Here is a 23,240-nt window from a genome sequence, read left to right as displayed (position 1 = left end):
TATTTACTGTTTTCTTGTGAGAGTCCTTTAGGAGGTGACACCTAGGTGAAATAATGCAGCCTTTGTTCTTCTCTCTTACATTTTTTGCTACAGGAGATTATGTAAAGCCCACATTAGTTTCCTTTATATATGAGTTAATTGCCAATTACATGGCATCCTAAATCCCTAAAGTAAGGATATGATGATATGGGTGTGTACAGTGCACAGGTGGAGAGACTCAATATGTTACCCAGAGTAGAGTGCTTTTTTTCTGGTAGATACTGATCAAGATAAAATGAGTCACTGAATATATTGAGGCACTGAATCATCTTGATTCCACCTGCAGTACAAATACACCTGAATGATCAGCTTAAGATTGTCTTGTTTCAGGTCCCCCCTCCTTTGGTAATTGCTGTCTGCTTCTGCTGTGAATTTCTGCCTTCCTCTCAAGCACACTTGCAAGAAAAACTTCTTAATGTTATACTCTACAACGCTTTGTAATCACTGTGAAAATGCAGTCTCCAAAGTTCTCCAATAAAAGGATTATCTATAAGAAAAAAACCTGACAGTGATGTGTTTTTCCGTGGCTAGAAAAAGACAACAAAACCCAAAAAGCTGTAATATTTATTAGTTAACTCTCCCTTTCAAATATCTTCTAAATTTGTTGTGACCTTTTGAGCTTGAAGAGGGTGTTGGTAGCATGGCAGTAAACTGGAGAGCAGAGAGATTATGCATCGCTGATATTATGAAATACTTTGCAAATAGTCAGTTGATGTGATTTCACTATTCATAGTCTGCATGTCCCCAGTTACGGACAAATGGGCAACTAGGAAATAAATGATTCCACTCCTTATCTTGTGGCAGGACAGGCACTCCTCAGATGATACCTTCTGATGGCTTAATGGAGTCACCATAAAGGACCCAAACCAACACAAGCTGTCACAGAAGAGGGACTGAATCAAGGGAGGGGAGAGGAAAGTGGGTTTGATGAAGAAATAAATAAGGCCTTTCCCCTTTTGACAGAAGTGACACATTGCATCAGCTCACCTGACCAAGGGACTGCAGCACTGAATCACACACAAGGGTCTTGGGTCCAGATTGCAACTGACTCCAGTTATGCCTTTGCTATGGGTGCTGTCAGGTGATGTAACTCAAAACATTATCCTTTGGTTTATAGAGTATTAATAGAATTAGAGGTGCAGCCCTAATGAAGTGCTGGATAAAGGAACCCCAGTCAGTAAATCAGCTTCAATGGAGGCCCAGCGTAAATGCCTCTACACTAACCAAGAGCATGGGGAACAAGCAGGAAAAGCTACAGATGTGCACATGCCTGCAGGAATGTGATGTCCTAGCAGGAGGGCTCTCAGGACTGGAGCACAGGATTAGATGGGTGTAAGCTCTTCAGGAAAGACAGGCAGGGGAGAAGGGGAGGGGCTGTTGCACTCTACATCAAAGACCAGCTGGATCCCCATGGAGCTCCAGCTGGGGCTAGAAAAAGAGGTGCCAGAGAGCTTATGGGTGTGGATTAAAGGGAAGGCAAGGGAAAGTGACACTGTAGTGAGGGTCTGCTACAGGCCGTCTGTGGTGGGTTGAAAGTTTTCTGCCCTCTGCAACATAAAATTGCCAGACCAGCTCAGTTAGAAAGCAAATGAGGCTATATTTAAAGCAAAACTACAATCTAGGAATGAAATGCAACAGTCTCAAGCTGTGCCAGGGGAGGTTTAGGCTGGAGGTGAGGAGAAAGTTCTTCACAGAGAGAGTGGTTGGCCAGTGGAATGGGATGCCCAGGGAGGTGGTGGAGTCACCATCCCTGGAGGTGTTCAAGAGGGGATTGGATGTGGCACTTGGTGCCATGGTTTAGATAGTCATGAGGTGTAGGGTGACAGGTTGGACTCGATGATCTTTGAGGTCTCTTCCAGCCTTCTTGATTCTATGATTCTATGAATATGTACAAAATATACAATATTTACGTATATATGCAATTTATAAACAACACAAGAACCCCCCTTGATAAACCAGGGGGCTACTAAATAACTTCCCCTTCCCTGCTCCCTTCCCTACCCGCCTGTACTTGGGATAAGAGAAAGAGCAGAGAATTGCTGTTTTGTTAATACTTAGCCACAACAAGAACGCATTCAAGGTCAGCAAAGCCAGCACAAGCGCAAGTTAGTATCTGCTAGAGGGAGGAAGCTGAAAAGAGAGAAAGTTAGTTTACCAGACTAACTTTTATGGTAGATATCTGTCCAATGGGATTATTTAGAATTTATCATTATTTTCCTTTTTACATCCAATGGTAATTTATTTACATTCTACTACTTTCTGTTCAAGATTTGTGGAAAATTTTCAAGGTACAGCCTAAAACTACCACACCATCTGACCCAGAAAACCGAGTGGATGAAGTCCTCAATAAACAAATAGGAGTATCTTTGCATTCACAAGCCCTGGTCCTCATGGGAGGTTTCAACCACATAGATATCTGTTGGAAGGGCAACACAGCAAGGCACCAGCAATCTAAGAGGTTCCTGGAGTTCATTGATGACAATTTCCCCCTTCAAGGGTAAAGGAATCCATAACAAAAGGTGCTGTGCTGGACCTTGTCCTCACCAACAAGTAGGGGCTGATGAGTGATGTGAAGCTTGAGGGCAGCCTTGGCTCCAGTGACCGTGAAATGGTAGAGTTTAAGATCCTCAAGACATCGAAGAGTTTGTGAAGCAAGATCACTACTCTGGATTTCAAGAGAGCAGAGTTCATCTTCCTAGGAACCTGCTTGGCAGAGTGTCATGGGATAAAGCCCTGGAGGGAAGAGGGGCCCAAGAAAGCTGGTCAGTATTCAAGGACCATCTCCTCCAAGCCCAGGAGCAGTGCATCCCAAGAAGGAAGAAGGCAAGCAAGAGTGCCAGGAGACTGGCATGAACAAGGTGCTCCTGGACTTAATTGGCTGAAAAAGAAAAGTCTATAAGCAATAGAAGCAAGAATGGGCCATGTGGGAGGACTACAAAAAAATGTTTGAGCAGCCAGGGATCAAGTTAGGAAATCAAGAGCACAGATAAATTAAAATTGGCTAGGGACATAGAGGGGAATAAGAATTTCTCCAGGTATATGAGTGACAAAAAGAAGGCTAGGGAAGATGTGGGGCCTCTCCAAACGGAAAATGGAGACCTAATCATGAGGAATATGGAGAAGGGTGTGGTGCTCAATGACTACTTCAGTGTTCACTGGCAAGGGCTCTAGCTGAACCACCCAAGCTACAGAAAACAAAGGTAGGAAGTGGGAAGCCCACTACCAGTGAAGATCAGGGTCAAAACCACTTAAAGAAAGAACCTGAAGTTGCACAACTGGCAGATGAAGTTGCCAAACCACTGTCCATCATATTTGAAAAATGAAGGCAATCTGGTGAAGTCTCTGCTGACTGGGAGAGGTAAAATATAACCCCCATCTTCAAAAAGGGAAAAAAGGAAGATCCCAGAACCATAGGCCAGTCAGTCTGACCTCTGTGCTTGACAAGATCATGGAGCAGATCCTCTTAAAGGCTTTGCTAAGACATATGGACAATGAAGAAGAGGTGATTGGTGGTAAACAACATGGCTTCACTGAGGGCAAATCATGCCTGTTGAATTTGGTGGCTTTTTAAGATGGAGTTACAGCCTCAGTGGATAAGGGAAGGGCAACTGGTGTCACCTACCCGGACTCCTGGATTTGTGTAAAATGTTTCACACTGTGCCATGTGACAAATTGAAAAAACATGGACTCAAGGGCAGACCATTTGCTGGATAAGCAATTGGCTGGATGGCTGCACTCAGAGTTACAGTCAACGGCTCAGTGTACAAATGGAGACAAGTGGCTTGCCTCGGGCAAACTGGGACCAGTGCTACATAACATCTTTGTCATGAATATGGACAGGGCTGAGTGCACCTCAGAAAGTCTGTGGATGACAGCAAGCTGTGTGCTGTGGCTGACACACTGGAGGGAAGAGATGGCATACAAAGGGACTTGGAGTGGCTTGAGAGGTGGGCCCAAGCCAACTTCACAAAGTTAAACTAGGACAAGCACAAGGTTCTACACCTGTGTCAGGGCAATCTCAAGCAGAGGTATAGGCTGGGTGACGAGAGGCTCAAGAGAGATCTTGAGGAGAAGGACTTGGGGGTGTCAGTTGATGATAAACTCACCATGAGCCAGCAATGTGCACTTGCATTCCAGAAGATCGACTGTGTCCTGGGCTGCATCAAAAGAACTGTGACCAGCAGGGTGAGGGAGGTGATTTTCCACCTCTACTCTGCTCTCTTGAGACCCTACCTGGAGTACTGCATCCATTTCTGGTGTCCCCAGCATGGGGGAACTGCTGAAGTGAGTTTGGAGGAGGACCGCAAAGATGGTCATAGGCTGGAGCATTTCCCTTATGGGAACAGGCTATGAGAATTGGGGCTGTTCAGCCTGGAGAAGAGAAAGTTACAGGGAGACCTTATAGCAGCCTTCTAATACCTGCAGTACCATACAAGAAAGCTGGGAAGGGGCTTTTTACAAGGGCTTGTCATGATAGAATGAGAGGGAATGAATTGAAGCTTGAGGAGAGTAGATTTAGAATGGATATTGGAAAGAAATTCTTTACAGTTAGGGTGGTGAGACACTGGAACAGGTTGCCCAGGCAAGTCATGGATGTCCCCTCCCTGGAGGTGTTCAAGGCCAGGTTGGATGAGGATTTAAGCAATCTGGTCTAGTGGAAGGTGCCTCTGTCGATGGCAGTGGGCTTGGAGCTGGATGATCCTTAAGGTCCCTTCCAATCCAAACCATTCTATGAATCTATGAATCCTGACGAAGGTCCGTATGATTGGCAGAAACCCACATTCAAGAGTCAGGATGCATTGATCCATTTTCAGAAGGTAAGACAGTCTTTTATAGTTCAGGAGGGTTTCAGCCCAGCACTGGTAGGAAAATCTTTATTTAGACCTATGTATTGACTTGGGGTTTCAGGATCATTTTAAAAGGTGTGTGGTGCAATGACAGTTGGCAACAGTCAATCTATAACAAAGCACCAGAATGAGTAAAGACAAATGAGTTAACCTACTCTGCCTGACCTCTGAATGTCAAAATAGATTGTTCCATTGACTTGCAAGGAATGGAGACATGGTGAAGAGAATGGTGACTCAAGTGCTCCTCTCTACTCTGAAGAACTGCCTGAAAAAGTAGAGTGGGAGTTTTCTTCACCTCTGCTGCTAGCTCAGTATGCACTCAATGCTTTCTTGCTGCTTGCCTCTATGAGTCATGTCTGATTTGCATGATGTGCCAAAAGACAACAGATAAGCCTGACCTTTTCTTTTAACCCCTTGGGCTGACTCAGTGCCTCTCTGGCAGCTGTGAAAGTGCAGAGTCACTCTGTGGCCAAACAAGCAAAGAAAAAATGTCCTTGAGGCCTCCATTGTACAATGTGAACATCAGCATAGCATGTGGCCTTTTCTCATCTGAGATCCTGAATCAGGCACTCTAGATATGTCAAAAACAGGTGTTGGATATATTCTTACTAAATGCCCTGGCCTGACAGCCTGCCTTCCCTCTTGCCCTGTGGCTGAGAAGACTGTAGGATTTAGATCAAATCTCTTAGCAGAAGAGGAAAAACACTTCATACAGTGGGTTTGGGGTTTCACCCTGGACAGGACGCTGAGTGCTTTGCAGAACTGCTCTCAAATTCCCTGGGTGTTCCTGGTCTCATCTCACAGATGTCACACCACAGAGCTGATACCTTATGATGATGTGGATGTTACCCTGTTCAGTAGGTCTCTGACCCTTAACAACCCTCAGTTAAGGGTTGTTGAATCAGTGCAGCACAGTACTGTGGTGCACAAGGGATTTTTTAGATTGCTCTGCTCATCCTAATGAACATCTTAAGGTATGTCCATTTTATCTGATAATAAAACCCATTAGAAGCATGCCTCCTGGGGAAAAAGAGTTAGAAGCAAAGACCTGATGTCGACACAGTGCATGTTTTGAGGATTTCACTTGTGCGTGGTTCTACTACAGTCCCATGAACTCAATGCAATTTACGGCTGCAGATTTGATTTAATCCCAAAAGAATCCAGTTTGCACGCTCTGGGCTTGTTTCCCTTCAAGATACAACAGAGCTCCATGAATTGTGGGGCCAGTTACATCTTTCTCAGCCTGTTGCTGATAGTTGTTATCAGCTAAAGGCAGTTATGTTCTATCTTGTCTTTCATCTTAGATGATGGGTTCCTCTCCTAACAGTAATAGCTGCTGAAAGACCTGCATTTCCACTAGAGATGTAGAGTTCTGCATCATAGGTATAACTTGGAAATCCATCTGTAAGCAACTCTATACAAGTTACTGTTGCACATTCTTGAATGTCAGCTATCCTGCATTTTTGTGAAATGGTATGAGCAGGAACAGCGCTGCAAACCTGGTTCTAAAGCACAATATCTAGGGAGGAGAGTCTGCTAAGTTTTATAGAGCTACATAATAAAATAAGTAATTCCTTATCTATCTTATTGGAGTAATATTAGAAAAAATAAATCTGTTTTCCACTTTTACAGAAAGCAAGATGATTCTTAAAGAAAATGTCTTAGAATATCAACCAAAATGGATGAAGAAAGCCATGCTCACTTTGTGCTGGATCCTAACATTTTTTGTCAGTCGAGCAGAAGTTAGAGATATTAACTTGTTAGGTAAGAGTCTGCTTTGGTGATGTTTGGTATTTGTGTTGCTTTCTGACAGCTGGGAAAAGTGCATTTGCTATGAATTTTTCCTGTGCCTGTTCAGACAAACAGCGGTCTCTAGCCTTTCAGCAAGCCTTTTAAGTATTTGTAATACAGTTTGTCCTAAATGTGGTTCAGATTTACTTCCCTAATGATAAGAAAATGGCAAATGTAAAGGAAACTTTCTGGGAACCAAATGGAGCAAATGAATTGCTTCTGTGATACCTTGAAACCTCCAAGAGATGGTCCAAGCCTGTTGCAGGGGAGAAAGAGAAAGACAGAGTGAGACCCCATATATCAATCTTCTACTCACACAATCTATCTGAAGAAACTTAATCCATTTCAGATCAGAGAGAGAAATTGAAACTGCAAAGCGTGTGCCAGGTGGGCAAAACTGCAGAGTATCCCAGGTGTGCAGGTGAGGAATCGAAGATTTCATCCCCTCCTGTTGAAGTGAAATCCTGCCATACTTTCAAGGATTACCAACTCCTGACTGGCAGGAGGGCTTGCATAGCAAGATCAGTCAGCCTTTAGAAAATCTGGGGTTAGAATGGGTGTTCACAGCTTTCAGAATCCATAAATTTGTTTCATTTTAGTGACAGTAACTGCAACTTAAGAGGAGAAAGGTTACAAAGCAGTGAGACAATTGACAAGCACTGACCATGCTTGTCAATCTTAGCGTAAATGGGGAGTTCAGTGAGCAGGTACTTCTTCAGGTTTATATCAGTCCCTGTCACTTCTAAGTGCAAGGGTCTGGACTAGCTAACTTTTAAAGTTCCCTTTCAACCCAAAACATTCCATGATTTCTTATTAACTTGAGGAGAGGTAGAACAGCTGCATCTGCTCTTCTACAGAGTTGAGGTTAGCACCCATGGGAAAATCTTCAGTCACTAAAAATCTTGGGAAATCTTTGAATAAACTTTGGAGAACATTGGCAGATTTCATGTTTAAGGAAAGCAATTCTCTAGTAGCCCAGCGTGTGGTCACATAAAAAATCCTTTAACACAAAGAAAGGCAAAGTTGTATTTTTATAGTATTCTTAACTCTTTTTTTTTGTTGTTATTTTGTTTTTAAGCATGGTGAGCATGTGTTTTTCGTGGGGTGCTGATATCTTGTTGTCCTTCTTTTCAGGATGTTCCTATGTTGAACCTCTGTGGTATCGTGCAATTAGTGATGAAGAGTTTGTTTTACGATGTGCTTTACCAGATGGACATGCTTCACACATTTACAACACCTCACTTCTAAAGCAACATAAGGTGAAATGGTTTTGGAGTCAAAAAGATAAAGAGCCACTGAAAGCTATCAAGGAAAGCTCTAATCCTGCTCTCCAAGCAGATGCACTTTTGTTTAAACCAATAAAAGACAGTGCTTCTGGACTGTATGTCTGCATGATATGGTATGTAGCAGAGCAAAAGGCTTATATTTCTATAGAAGAATTGGTTTAGTTCAGTTCATGTATTACATGTTTAACTTCTTTTTCCCTACATCACTCAGGGAAAAAATCCCATGTCTAAAAATTGTTTTGGAGGTTCAAACAAAGAAGGCGGCAAAATGTTCAGATTATGGCACAAATATACTATATCTTCTTGCTGGCAATGGAAATTCAATAACTTGCCCTGGGACAAAATGCTACAGCCACATAAAAAAGTCAGATGTAAAATGGTACAAGGTAAGAATCACTCTCTTGAGCATTCAAAAGAGCTCAGTGGAGGTAATGCTTTCGGTCTAGTTAATGCTTAAGTACTGTAAGTTCTTGAATTCTTCCTTGGCAGATGATGCAGTCTGAGAAACTCAGCCCAAAAGTAGAATATGAAATTGCTATGTATGAAGCCCTTAAGTAAGAGTTTTGAATAAATTCACCACACCCAAAATATTATTCCATGAAACAGAATCCTAGAAGTACTTTCTCTTTAGCTAAGATTGTGAAGTAGTTAAAAATCAAAATAGGTTCTTTAAAAATCTGCTATATTACTAAAATTTAAATTTTGAAGTTTTATTTGGACATCTTAAGTTCTGAAAATATCAAATATACCAAAGAAACAGTGGCTTTGTTAGAAACAACATTCTTTTAAGACTAATTTTTGAATTGTTCTTTCCAAGGCTCCTGTTTTGAATGAAACACTATTTTACTGAAACATTACTGACTTTTTCAAATGGCCATTAAAATACTTGCAAGCTAAAATTTATTCCTACTCTGTTTGTAAGGATCTAGACCTTTATAAGTGAGCAAAATAGAAATAACTGAAATTTCAATTGTTCTTTTTGCTACCTGTTAGTATTCACGTTTCTGTTATTTGGTCAAAGCTATTCTTCTTTTACATCCAGACTTTAAATGAGTCATACTTTTATCTTCATCTAGATCGAAGCCCACTGAATTTTAGGAGCTTTAAAGATCATCTAGTTCCATCCCCCCTCCCATTGGCAGGGACATCTTCCACTAAACCAGATTACTCAAGGCCTCATTCAGTCTAGCCCTGAATACCTCCAGGGAGGGGGCATCCATGACTTCTCTGGGCAACCTGTTCCAGTGTCTCACCACCATTACTGTAAAGGCTTTCTTTCTAATCTAAATCTAAATCAGTCTAAATTTACTCTCCTCAATGTTCAATCCATTCCCTCTCATCCCATCTCCACAACCCTTGTAAAAATGTCCCTTCCCAGCTTTCTTAGGGATGAACCTTGTAGAGTAGGGTTATCGGTTGGATGTAGTAATCCCGAGGGTCTTTTTCAACTTGAACATTTCTGTGATTCTTTTAAGCACTCCTCACATACTGGAAGGCTGCTGTAAGGTCTCCCCAGAGCCACCTTTTCTCCAGGCTGAACAGCCCCAACTCTTGCAGCCTGTCCCCATAAGTGAGATGTTCCAGTCCTCTAATCATCTTCATGGCCTTCCTCTGGACCCACTCCAGCAGTTTGTTGTCTCTCTGGTTTAGCCTTACTGTCATGGTAATCCTATCCAAATATCTTATAATGTAATTTATTAACAGCAGCAATGACAAAAAAAAAAAAAAAGTACTTCTAATTTCTTGACATTCTTTTCTTTTCATTAGGATGGTTATCAGATAAAACATACTAAAAGAAGACAAAGCCTAAAGCTTAAGCATAATGAAATCTACTTGAACCCAACGTATGACAAAGATGCTGGGATGTATGTGTGTGATTACATTCTGTATGACAACGCTACCAAGTGGACAATGAGAACAATGGTCAAAGTGGAAGTCATTGGTCAGTACTATAATAACTCAAATTACCTGAAGTAAAAGACATTTTCTTTATTCTTTCCCACCCTATTTATGTCTCATGTTCAGACTCTCATTCTGAAGAATGCATAAACTGAATTAGCTACGTGATCATTCTAATCTTCTTACAAGTTTTCTTAGGACATCTTGGGACATCTGTTTGAATCTTTAATGTTCAATAATGACATACAGCATACAATATCATAATTTTCAAGATCTAATTCTGCCTTGGATTTATTTTAGCTTCTAACAGTGGGGATCCAATCTACAAAAGGATTTGATATGGGAGTAGAATTCATGAAACTCCAACTGGTGCCTATGTTTCCTGTGTACCATATGGGGAGTTTTAGGAAGATATTTTTATACCAGGTGGAAGAAGTCCTAATCTTGCATAAAAAATGTGGGCAAAAGCAGTGTATTTGAATTCTACATCTGTCCCTGAATTAGAAACTTATGCAAAAGTAAGAGTTTGATAAAAAATGGTTCCTTGTGACATGGAGGAGAACTTCAATTTTTTCACTTGACTGTGATATAGAAGATGATGTTGATGGGAGTGGCTGGAGAGCAGCCAGGTGGAAAGGGACCTGGGGGTACTGGTCGACAGCTGCCTGAACATGAGCCAGCAGTGTGCCCAGGTGGCCAAGAGAGCCAATGGCATCCTGGCCTGCATCAGGAACAGTGTGGCCAGCAGGAGCAGGGAGGTCATTGTACCCCTGTACACGGCACTGGTTAGGCTGCACCTTGAGTACTGTGTCCAGTTCTGGGCCCCTCAGTTTAGGAAAGATGTTGAATTGCTGGAGCACGTCCAGAGAAGGGCAACGAGGCTGGTGAGAGGCCTTGATCACAAGCCCTATGAGGAGAGGCTGAGGGAGCTGGAACTGTTTAGCCTGGTGAAGAGGAGGCTCAGGGGTGACCTCATTGCTGTCTACAACTACCTGAAGGGACGTTGTAGCCAGGAGGGGGTTGGTCTCTTCTCCCAGGCAACCAGCACCAGAACAAGAGGACACAGTCTCAAGCTGCGCCAGGGGAGGTTTAGGCTGGAGGTGAGGAGAAAGTTCTTCACAGAGAGAGTGGTTGGCCAGTGGAATGGGATGCCCAGGGAGGTGGTGGAGTCACCATCCCTGGAGGTGTTCAAGAGGGGATTGGACGTGGCACTTGGTGCCATGGTTTGGATAGTCATGAGGTGTAGGGTGACAGGTTGGACTCGATGATCTTTGAGGTCTCTTCCAAGCTCTTGATTCTATGATTCTATGATACTCTCCCGCTGAATCTTGCATACATTTCTCTGCTGTAGTTTATTTAAAAAAAAAAAAGAAAAGAAGTGTCATGTGGCATCATTTCCTGCAGTACGGGGCTTTCCTAGAATATCGGAGCTCTGGGTTTTAGTCACTTCAGGTGGTTTTACTGGAGCCTGGGTAATTTGCTTAGTAGGTGTACAAACCATGAGTGTCATTATCTGTGCCCTCTGGCAGCCACTGTTTTGAAAAGAACATGGTTATTTTAATACAAGTACTTCTGAATGAGGTCTGTGTGCTTACTGGGCATGGAATGTGACTTAACAGGGAACAGACATGAGGATTGCATCCTTCAGGGGGGTTTGGAAGGGAGATCCCTAATGTCTGAATCCTAAACCATCTAAAATGTAGGATAAATGCTGAGCTCCTCAGATCATGTAATATGGCAGTGCCTCAGCGTAACAGAGATAGCAGATCTTTGAGTAGTTAGATAAGCTTTGTGGACAAAACTTCCTTGTCATCCTTATCTGTGCTCTCTCATACACCTCAGCAACTGCAGATTATCTTCTTGAACTTAGATGCTTAAATTCCGTCTAAGATTTGGAAAAGAAAAATGTGAAGGTATTTTCTCTGTTCTTCTGCACTAATGACAATATTTTAGTTAGTAATAATATTCCTGTTGATTGCAGCAAAAAACACTATCCATCCACCAAACTTCTTGTATCCTAATGGTGTGGTGATCCTTGAAGCAGAGCTTGGTGAGTCTTGATTCCTTATCTAAAAGTGAAAGAAAATGTTTAAATGAGATAGATAGCAAAAGAGCTTGATAAAACAATTTTATATTGAATACATATTTTTTTCTTGATATATAACTTTATGGCTATTAAAGGAAGCATCATGTGTTATGCAGAACTCAGGCTAGATAAGAGAAAAATATTCTGGTGACCTTCATACATGGTTTTCCTGTTCTAATTTGTTGCAGGAAAGCCATTTGAATTGGAATGTCGTGTACAGTTTGGGTTTGAAAGAGATTCTCCGATGAGGGTAACATGGAAGAGAAACAACAAAGAGAACATAAATGAAAAATTGAATCAGGAAACAAGGTAAGAAAAAACCAACCCAGTTCTTTGATTACTACTACAGTCAACAATTGTAAAAATACTTCTACATCATTATGAATACGTTTTATTGGCAGAAACTCAGAAGGCTCTGTTCTTCAGCATATCAATGTGTATATCCATAAGCATGTGACAGGCACATGCATTTCACATACAGAAGCACATATTGATGGCCATGAAGTCAAAAGTCACGCAAGCTATCTTTGGAACTGTCAGAGTGGAAAATAAATGACATCAGTAAAAACAGTAGTGTGGACATGGAAAGGAGATTGAATGCCCAGTTGTTGGGGTGTATTTATGGAGTCAGTCTGAGGAACTGAAGCAATGAATTTCGGGAATCTCCCCTGACATGAATTAACCAGACCCTGCAGAGAAGCAACATGCAGAGAAAAAGCTTCCCATGAGTTGAGGATAACCAAACAGTCACCATGCTTCCCTTTGCTTCCTTTATTTCCCTATCTCATTCACTATGTAGTACCTAACTTGAGGTAGAAACACAGTGAAGGCAACAGAGGCTAGTGCCCTGAATCATCCTTATGGGAAAACTTGTCTGTGCACCAGAGGAAGCAAAACCCCTGCTGTCACTGCTACAAACAAATTCTTAATAGGAGTCATATGGGAAAAATTAACAGATGATGATATCACACATGTACACACACTCACTCATGACATAGATTGGAAAATGGATTTTCCTAACATTTTAATGTTTAGCTTTGAAGTGTTCTTTTAATCACGTTTTTATCTTTTTGCTCATGTGCAATTTATTTATTTTTTAAATAACCAAATAAATAAAACATTCTCAGCAGATTTTCCCTAAAAGTTGAATCCTTGCCCATGCTCTTCCCTGTGTATCTTGAGCTAACACAGGTGAAGTCATGGTAGACTGTGATTTTACAGTGGCATGATGTGAGTTGCCTTCAGGACCACCCAGAGATGCCTGTACTTGTGACTTTCAAAGAGAAATACTGAGCTTCAGAAACCCTGGGTATTCTCAAGTGATTGCAGACACAGATCTGTTCCACATAACTCTCACTCAGGCCCAAAGGGAGTTCTCTGCTACCTCTTCATTTCCTATACTTCTGTCCTTTATTTCCATCTTCTTTTGTTTGCTTTTCATGCCCGTGCAAGAGTCTGTGCTGCTCAGTCTTTTTGCCCAACTAGTCCTCTCCTAGGGCTCCTTTTTGATGTTTCATTTCCCTGCATTCCTCTCAGGGAAATTTTTTACATCTTAGAAAAGCACAAAAGGGGCTATATATTTAAAAAGAGAAGTGCATAAATATTTTGCTGAACTGATGAATTAAGAATAAACCTTTCAGTCTGCAGACCCTTGATGTTAGTATTTTCTCAGAATGTTAAAAACCAAACGAAAGTTCCACACCAGAATATTGCATCACTCTTAAAAGTTCAAGCTGAAAGTTAAGAAGTTCCTCCCCCTCTACTCTGCACTGGTGAGGCCACATCTGAAATAGTGTCCAGTTCTGGGCCCCTCATTTCAAGAAAGACAGGGAGGTACTTGAAAGAGTCCAGCGCAGAGCCATGAGGATGATTAAGGGAGTGGAACATCTTCTGTATGAGGAGAGACTGAGGGAGCTGGGGCTCTTCAGCTTGGGGAAGAGGAGGCTGAGAGGTGATCTCATCAATGTTTACAAATATGTAAAGGGTGAGTCCCAAGAGGATGGAACCAGGCTCTTCTTGGTGGTGCCCAATGACAGGACAAGGGACAATGGGTGGAAGTTGAGGCATAGGAAGTTTCATGTAAATATGAGAAATTTTTTTTTTCACTGTGAAGGTGACAGAACACTGGAACAGGATGCCCAGAGAGGTTGTGGAGTCTCCTCCTCTGGAGATATTTAAAACTCACCTAGATGTGTTCCTGTGTAATCTGGTATAGGTGATCCTGCTCTGGCAGCTGGGTTGGACTAGATGATCTTTCCACGTCCCTTCCAGCCCTTGAAATTCTGTGATTCTGTGAAGTTACAAGCTCCTCTTTCTTTGAATTTAAGACAGTTGGGGGTTGTATGAATGAACAGCAAAGGTATCATGCAAATATATATTTTTTTCTCTTTAGCATTTATCAAAAAGGTTTACAGGGGCACACACTTGTTCATGTTGCAAAACTGAAAGCAGTTACTGAAAGGGACCTCAGAAGCAACTTCACATGTTTTGCTGAGAATTTGGTCGGGAATGCCACAGCTGTGATCCAACTCAAGAGAAAGCAGAGAGGTAAAACTATGAATGGATGACCATCTACCCTTGTCCAGGTTTTGATTTACTCACTGCTACAAATTCATTCCTCCTTGTCACTGGCTTTTTAGCCAGCTGTGGTTGTTTCTTGAAGCTGGGCAGGCAAAGTTTGAGTTGGCAACTATATAGAATAGAACATTATTCTGAGGATAGCTCAGAAGGGTAGAGGTATCTGGGGACTTACTGTGGGCAGATGGGCCAAGTGGAAGCTGGAGAGTAACCAGGAAGAAGAGGAGTAGCATCTCTGAACGTTAATAGGCAATCTAATAAAGTGAAGCAGAGGAGCTGCTGAAAGCAATAGTATTGCTTGATTTCCATAGGATATTTATGTTTGTAACAGACATAAGTGTGGCAGCCTTTCAAGTAAAGGTCAAAACCAGAAGAGATGTAGGAATTAAACTACTGTGGAGATTCATCATTTCAGTGGCACAGAAAGTCTCCATCAGGGCAGTGTGTGCAACTGTGTTCTGATGAGAGTTTTCCATTTCAAACGGTGATTGCTTTCAGCTTTGCTGGGTGTAACAGAGACCATTTCCTCTATGCATTCCGTCAATGCTTTCCATCACCAATTGGCTTTTCATACTGTCAAAGGGAAATCATTCAAAGGTCCATGATGGTAGATTGAAACTGTGTGTTAAGTATTTCAGCTAAATGAATTCTTGACTTCCCTGAGGTTTCTTAGTGAGGCAAGAACAAAGACTGTGAGACGGTTTGCCCCCATTTCACTGACTTTTTCATCTGAGTGTCAACATTATTTTGGAAAGCCTGAGTGATGATAGTCTCTTTTCTTTCTACAGTGTTTCTTTTACACATCCTATGTAGTGCCATTTCTACTCTATTTGCACTCCTTTTGTGCACTGCCTTTATTTACCAATACCGGATTGAAATAGTGCTGGCGTACCGAAGTTATCTGGTCCACAATGAAACCCTAGGAGGTAAGAAGCATTGTATACTAGCTAATTTTCTCCATGTTTTTTGATTGCCTTTTGCCATGTGAGTTAATCTAGTGTGAATTAAGCATTTAATTAAATTCTCTTAATGACCGTCTTCTCTTTGAGCTGATACCTTGCCTGTTAAAGGTAGCAAGGTGCTCATTGGATTCAGATGGAAAAAATGCCAAGCAACGTGGAGGAAGTATCAGCAACCAAAATGCTTCATTTAGCCTTTTACAAGAGTCTTAATTTACTCATGGAGGATTAGAATAGGAAGCTGAATTTTGACAGTCCCTTTGGAGGGAATAATAAAGCATCTGCCATATTTTAATGTCATTCCCCCAAAATGTTCAACAGAACCTGTGGACAAGAATCAGATGTCCTTGCAAAACTGTGTGAAGGACTCTAGACTCTATTGTATTATTCGCCAGAAGCCAAATCATTTATCAGAAGAATAAAAAAAAGAGAGAGATGAGATGATATAGGGCAACAACTGACAAGTGCACATTTGGGATGTATTGGCATTTCCTTTCTAAAAATTGCGTGGACCATCTTGACTTTTACATCAGAGTGATCAGTTTCCAAGATTTCAAATCTCCATAGCAAGATTACCCCATCATCTCAGCTAAAATGGGCCTCCAGCATGGTAGGCAGTTTAAAAATGTATCAGAAATTATAATGCCTATTTCGAAGAATGCACCATTTAATTTTCATACATGGGTTGAAAGAAATCTGATAATACATGTTCAAGGAAATTTTTCTACAAATTCTTGAACCCTGATGCAACTCAGGTGTCTGAATTGGCTTTTGTGCTTGTATATGTATATGTAATTAAACTTGTGTATGGAATAACTGTGTCTAGATATCTATAAATACATACACAATGAGACAGCTACCCTTTGGAAAGTATTTTTGTGAGCTCTAAGGCAGCTGACAAAAGTGGTTTGGGAAATCACTCAAAATTTCCCCTGTTTGGTAACAAATTGATTTAAGAACCCCTGGAAAGTCCCCTTAGAGCTCATCTCATATATTAGTAGTACAGAGACAAACCTGCCAAAATTTGTGCATTGAAGATGCTGTTAGACTCCACTGTGGCAGCCTCTGCCCTGCTCTCTGATTCTTGTGTACTACATGCACACAGCACCATTTAAAGCATGGGGTATGTAGTGTTCAGACCAACTGTGCCTACCCAGACAGTTTTCTGCCTACAATGATTGGCCAGAAAATCACCTGCAGGATTATGTCCTTCTCACTTCATGTGGATGTATATCAAGGAGCCTGAGTTCTGAAAAAGTCTGATTATAGAGCAGCAAAGCAGCAATAATGACTTATTTTTACCATTTCTTTCCATCATTTCTTCTCTTCCATCCCCCTTAGTGCAAATCAGAGAATTGCTGATCATAGAGTGCAGTACAGAAGCATCATAGAATCACGTATGCAGTCACTTTGCCTAACTTAGGTATTCTTCATTTCCCACCATTAGAGCATCTTAAATGTGCCTAAAGTTCCTTGGGTTGTAATAGTCATGTACAGCTCTGGGGAAAAAGAAAAAGCCTAGTGGTGTTTAATGTGTACATGTTTTTAACTTGCTTTGGTAATTGTAATATTATAAAGAAAAATGGTGTGTCTATAATTGATTGTTGTCTAATAAGATTACAGTGACCTCTGTGGGTGAAATGAGGAATGTCTAGCTTGTAGTAAAATTTACTGTAATTTAAAAACTTTTCAAAGGATGTAGTTGAAACAAAGTTCAGCTAAACCAATCTAGTAACCTACTGTCCCACCTTCAAGTACTGCACTAGGACTGCATGCCACTAGCTGGTGGCATAAATTATCTCAGCTTGGAAGAAAATTAATTCAGCAAATGACAGTGAGTAGCTAGCAAAGTGAATTGGCTTCCTGTATTACCACAGGAGCTTCAGCACCAGTAGAAGGAAGTGGTGGAGGTTTGTGGCCAGGAGGAGAGGCGATGAGCAGAGATACAGTTTGTGTTGTCTAATCATACCCTTGGTCTCTAAACCTAACCTGCACACCTATGTTTTGATGACATACTTTCTGCAATGTGATGGTTCTGAGTGTAGCAGTTCAACCCCAGCTCATGAATATCATTAGCTTTTCATAGAATCATAGAATGGTTTGGGTTGGAAGGGACCTCCAAAGGTCCAACCCCCCTGCAGTGAGCAGGGACATCCTCCATTAGACCAGGTTGCCCAGAGACTCATCAAATCTGACCTTGAATATCTCCAGGGATGGGGCCCCAACTACCTCCCTGGGCAACCTGTTCCAATGTTGCACTACTCTCACGGTAAAGAACTTCATCCCAACGCCCAACCTAAATCTAATTTAAATCCATTTCCCCCTGTCCTGTCACTACAGACCTTTGTAAACAGTCCTTTTCCAGCCTTCTTATAGGTGCTTTTCAGGTACTGGAGGGCCACTATTAGGTGTCTTCAAAGACTTCTCCTCTCCAGGCTGATCAACCAGCTCCCTCATCCTGTCATATGTACTTCCCTGAAATCTATGTAGACTCTTCTAGATCCTGTGGAACCCTGATAAATTTAGCTCAGGTTTCTGATCTTAAGTCTAGGAATAGAAATCAGGAAGTTAAGACTCAGGCACAGGGTGATACTCAGCACCATCCTTTAGGTCTGTGCTGGATGTAAGTGCCTTCCTGTGCAATGAAGATATAGTCAATACAGTAAAATCTGGAGAGCTTGTCAGCTCATTTTGCAACTGCATGCACACAGTGGAGTGTAGGACACAGCAGAAGTCTACACTAGGCTGAATTTCTTCCTGGTTTCTATTATCTGTATCAACATATTATACAACTCAATTGAGGGAGCGTAGGTATCTGATGCCATTTTTACTGTTCAATGATGTCCTGCCACTCCAAATGATTTGAGTCTCCAATAGTTCCCCTGTCAAATCTGGCCGCCTTATCAACCTTAAGACTCTTTAAATGACATCAAAGCAACTACATATGGGGAGCTGGACTGAGTCCACTGTGCCTTTTGCTATCAACAGCAACTCATTTTGTTTTCCTTCCTCCTCTCTCAAGCGCACTTCAAATTTTATTTTGCAAACAGATAATATTTGCTTGTAGTTAAGGATGGGCCTAACTGACATCATTGGTACCAGAGTGTTGCAAAGCTGAGAAGAGTTTTATGTATTTCTTCATCTGCACCTCACAAACATTATTTTAAGATACTGAAGAAAACATTCAGTAACTGGAGAGTACTCAGCATCTGAGCTGATATTTGAATGAGATTTGGGCTTTGCTACTTGCATCAGTCTCTCTGAATACAAGCATAACAGTGTATGAAAATAACATAACTTTTGCAAGCAACTGGTATCTAAGAACATTGTTCCTTCAAAATTCACTATGTTTTCAAAATACATTGCTTGTTGAGAGTATTTTTGGAACCAGCACTGGAGCAAATGAGAGAAAAGAATGGGAATTATTCCCTACAATACAGAATTTGCCTGGAAAGGGCCAAGTCTTCCACTGGTAAAAACTGGATCGCATTTGTGAAAATGCAGGAAAATGTCCGATTTTAAATTCCTTGCACTATTCATATGTAGTTCCTTTGTATATGTCTACAAAAATATGCAAGACAATGAGGAGAAAGGATTGGCATTGAGTCACTGGATGCACTTCATGGACAGGAGATAATTTTAGGTTTGTGTTACACCTGTTTAAATATAAATAGAAACTGAGCATTAAGTAAGAAGCTGAATGCTCCAGACAGACTTGTTAATGTATACCTTGTTGCTTATTTATTTCTTTCAGATGGCAAAAAATTTGATGCATTTGTGTCCTATGCAAAATTAGACTCTTCTGAAAATGAATCTGCTTTAATTAGTGAGGAAAGATTTGCCCTGGAGCTTCTTCCAGACATACTGGAAAATAAATATGGATACAAGTTATGCATTCTTGAAAGAGATATTCTTCCAGGAGGAGGTAAGGTTCCTGTGGATAGCAGAAAATATTCAGTTCTTTATAAAATTGTTTTTTGCTTTCCAAAAAGGCTTCTGCACCAGATTGGTAAATGGTTTATTTTTTTGTACTGGAGTTTCTGCTCAAATCTCATTGTGTTTTGATATTTATATCTGGCCCTTGCACTTGAGGCACACACACATCTGAATGTGTGGTCACTGGGGAGCCACAAGGCTGAAACAAAGCTTCTTATCCAAGAATTTAATTGCAAGCAGACTCCAGTCCTGAAAAAAAAAAGACCTCAAATATTTCAGTAGTTACTTTCTGAGCAACTTTAGTCAGTGATGCCTGGAGTAATTAGAAAGCCCTCAGCACCTGTCCCTGGGAGAGGTCAAAGTGTACCTTGAGACCCTGTTTGAGTAGCAGCGGAGTTCCAGCTGTGTCCTCCCATTCCTGAGCAGCAAGTTGTATTGTCCAGGCTGCTTAAGAACGGCTGCAGTACTCTCTGATAGAAAACTCATTTCTAGGGGTTATGTGATTGCTTAGCATCCATATTTCTGGATTTTGTTATTTTTGGGTTTAAGCTGTTGATAAACGAACTGTGAAAATAAATACCACATTATAGAAAGCAGTAATGATTGCCAATATTTCTCCAGTGTATACAGATGAAGTTGTTACAGCTATTAAACAAAGCAGACGAGTAATAATTATTTTGAGCCCAGCCTATGTCAACGGATCAAGCATCTTTGAACTACAGGCAGCGGTGAACTGTGCATTGGAAGACAAAAAGATCAAACTGGTCTTAATAAAGTTCCAGCCTTTCCAAGAGCCAGAGACTTTGCCTGCTGAAGTGAAGAAAGCTCTTAGAATTTTACCAGTAGTTACGTGGAAGTCTTCTATTTCTACTGCTCCAGACAAGAAGTTCTGGAAATATATGCATTACCACATGCCAGTGAAAATGACTAAGATGATGGAAAATTGCAGCCTAAAGGGCTTCTTTCAAAGGTTATTCAGCCTAGTGTATCGATAACAGAAATCTCACAGAGGGATCACAGCAGACTCAGGAGCGGTGATGTGATTGTGAAAGACCTTCCGCATCAGCTGACCACTGTGGACTGGCACTACGGTGAGACACAGTGAGCAAGAGCTCACTCCAAAACATTGAGAAGGACTGCAGCATGAGAGTGACGAAACCCCACAGTAAAACTGAGTGGCGCTGCACACAACTGTAAATGTGAGCTATCCCTCATACATTTTTAATTTTATTATTTTTAAAACTGTTACATTCTTTTGCTGTGGTTTTGAAACATACACATGAATGTTTTGTTCTGTGCATTGTATTTCTTACGGAATATTTTCATACTTGTTTTCTAGAAAATGATTAAACAGGGGAACTCTGAGGAAGCTTGAAGTTTTTTGAAGTCCTGTGTGGTCTAGTGGGACAAATCCACCCTCTTTAAATGAATTAGCTTCTCTTGTGGAAGCACCAAGGAAGTACCATGGGAGACTGCTACAACTGGTTATGCTGACGAGGTTGAGAAAAGAAGGAGCACTGTGTCAGGGCTGATCCCAGGCACCTCCATCCTTCCTGCAATGGGAGAAAGTATAACCTGCCAGTTCTGAAACACTTCACACTCAGAGATGTCTTCACATTGCTGATCCTCTCTGTTGCTGGTCACTTATCAGTCCCACTGTACCTGTTAGTATTAAGGGTGTGTTGCAGTTGTAAATCTAATTCCTGGTAGTCACAGCTGGTAGACTTCCAGGGACTCTGAAGTCTCTCCTTTCGAGTCCTCTGGCTGCCAACTCTCTGGGGTTCATAGCACTTACACTCGAGACATCTTGCAGTTTGTGTGTGTATTGCTGTGGCTAAGTGAAATGCAATGATTAGTGTTAAGAAAATCTGAGTAGGACAGACACTGATTTGGTGTTATGCTGACTTAATTTGGCCTTTAGGTTATCAAATGGTAGTTTTTGTGGAGAAGAGACTGAACTTTTAAAAACATGCTGCATAACGTTGAATGTCATGTTGAAGGAGGATAATCTGGTTGTCCAGCAAATGCCTTGCAGGCGTGAGTAAAACAAATATTGAATACAAGAGAACTAAAGATCCAGTTTCAGACACATGAAGTGACTCAGACCTTCCTCTTTCTACTGGTGTTTGGAGGGGGGGCCTTGGAAATAGATGATTTTTAATGTCCCTTCCAACCTAAACCATTCTATGAGTCTGTAAGTTACATAGATGTATTTAAGAGAGAAAACTGGTTTCCAAAAGAGAACGTCATTTGCATAGTCCTCCACCAGATGTCCCTACTGTAAGCCCTGCAGAGTCCATTTATTTACACAACAACGAGTTTTGTTACCGAGCAAGACAGGACCGGTGAGCAGTGGCAAGCGTGGTACCTGAGGCGCCAGTTGCTCTGGAGTGGAAGACGGGGAGTGAGGGCAGGAAAGCAAGTGTGAAACAGGATGTCCTGCCTGCTTAGAGTGCCACCATCTCATCCAGCTGATGCTATTCACTAGTGCTGCCCTTGCTGCCTGAATCGTTTGCACTGCATCTGCTTTTCTTTTTTTTTTCCCTCCCCCTTTTTTTTTTTTTCCGTGGGAAGAAATCCAAGCGGCTGCATAAGTAATTTGGTTGGAAAGGGCTTTTTATTTCTTCACAGTGTGATGCTGTGGCCAAGGTTTAGCTGGGGCAGAGGAACCTGCAGAACCGGTACGTTCATACAAACTCCAGGTTTGTCTGTAACAAAAGTAAGAGGACAGGCACACTGGGGCTTTTAGAATGACCTCTAATAGGTAAATGAAGCAACCCTGAGGAAGAAGCGACCATGGCAATGAGCAGCGTGAATCAAGAAGTGTGAGTGTTGCATACTTTCATCTACCCACTGCATGCTCCATCTGCAGTCAAATAGTCACAGCCCCAGACATGGCCTTTGCATTGATTGCACATGCAAAGCTTTTGAACTGTTTGCTGTCACTGTTGAGTCTGGTAGGCTGTTCTGCTGCTGCTGATGTGGATGAGCCCAGCCTAAGCAAGAGTGATGATGAGGCTGTTGGCTCTTCAGAAGATATGAGGCTACATGTCTTCACACTGGACTATGACTATGTGCAAATTCCCTGTGAGGTTACTCTTTGGATCCTCCTTGCCTCTCTTGCAAAAATAGGTAAGTAGAAAATGGAATCTTGGGTACCACTACCTTGGTGAGAAGTTAAAAATGTACCACGTAGCTATGTATATTCCATGAGTTTTTGTAGCTGGAATTGTTTTTACATCTTCTGACCTCAAAAGAGGTCATGGTTCGTTACCATGACAATGACATCTGAATAAAGGAAGGCAACTGGGACTGCAATTAATGCAGTAAAAATGGCTCACCATGTGTCTTGAATGTCTGTATAGCTGGGCTAAATTATTTTGACCATTTAGAATTAATGCAGCTATATCAAATGCATGAAGAAGATGATAATAATGTGAAGAGATGCATACATGTGATAGCCTTGCTCTTTCGATCTCCCATGGAATTTTCAAACATTCCTATACAACAGGCTGGTAGGTGGGACTGAGGATTTTCTAGAGGTGGCATGAAGATAAACATTTTTCATGTCATAGTTATACCATTTTCAAAGACTATTACAGTTGACCACGATTTGCCAGTTTCATAATAACTGATGGTCTCAATCCAGCTCCTATATACAAACGTCTTCATTGCTAAAGTAAAAATTTTCACAAATCAATTTTATTGTTATTGCATCTGCAGAGTGTGCTAGCAGTGAGCATATTAAGCAATTTTTATTCATCATTCATGAAAACAGAGAACTTGCCATAAGGCACATTTACTCTACATTCTTGTTTTG

At 41.4% G+C, this 23,240-nt stretch overlaps 2 protein-coding genes across 2 annotated transcripts in view; both read left to right on the top strand.

The window, feature by feature from the left end:
* The first annotated feature begins 6,526 nt into the window (after nucleotides 1–6,526).
* IL18RAP (interleukin 18 receptor accessory protein) lies at nucleotides 6,527–20,415 on the top strand. Its single transcript, XM_054390236.1, has 10 exons — nucleotides 6,527–6,650; nucleotides 7,812–8,076; nucleotides 8,175–8,349; nucleotides 9,731–9,905; nucleotides 11,844–11,912; nucleotides 12,137–12,257; nucleotides 14,341–14,495; nucleotides 15,314–15,451; nucleotides 19,239–19,409; nucleotides 20,042–20,415. Exons 1-10 carry the CDS (start codon nucleotides 6,527–6,529, stop codon nucleotides 20,413–20,415), a joined length of 1,767 nt encoding a protein of 588 aa, XP_054246211.1.
* A 1,875-nt stretch (nucleotides 20,416–22,290) lies between these two features.
* The window catches only part of SLC9A4 (solute carrier family 9 member A4), a 33,171-nt gene continuing 32,221 nt past the window's right edge, over nucleotides 22,291–23,240 (top strand). Inside the window, exon 1 of the mRNA XM_054384360.1 lies at nucleotides 22,291–22,552. Within this exon, the coding sequence (XP_054240335.1) occupies nucleotides 22,315–22,552 (238 nt within the window). The 5' untranslated portion in view covers nucleotides 22,291–22,314. The remainder of the gene's footprint in view (nucleotides 22,553–23,240) is intronic.

This window comes from Indicator indicator, chromosome 1 (genome assembly GCF_027791375.1).
Source record: "Indicator indicator isolate 239-I01 chromosome 1, UM_Iind_1.1, whole genome shotgun sequence".
Lineage (NCBI taxonomy): Eukaryota > Metazoa > Chordata > Aves > Piciformes > Indicatoridae > Indicator > Indicator indicator.
Note: the sequence above shows the minus strand (reverse complement) of the source record. Positions and strands in the feature narration are given on the sequence as shown.

What these genes read in the sequence shown, in the direction of transcription:
- IL18RAP (XM_054390236.1), top strand. Translation starts at nt 6,527, where the DNA reads ATGATTCTTAAAGAAAATGTCTTAGAATATCAACCAAAATGGATGAAG. An exon ending in AAATTGAATCAGGAAACAAG is followed by an intron (nt 12,258 to 14,340) that starts GTAAGAAAAAAC and finishes TTTTCTCTTTAG; the next exon opens with CATTTATCAAAAAGGTTTAC. An exon ending in AGATATTCTTCCAGGAGGAG is followed by an intron (nt 19,410 to 20,041) that starts GTAAGGTTCCTG and finishes ATATTTCTCCAG; the next exon opens with TGTATACAGATGAAGTTGTT.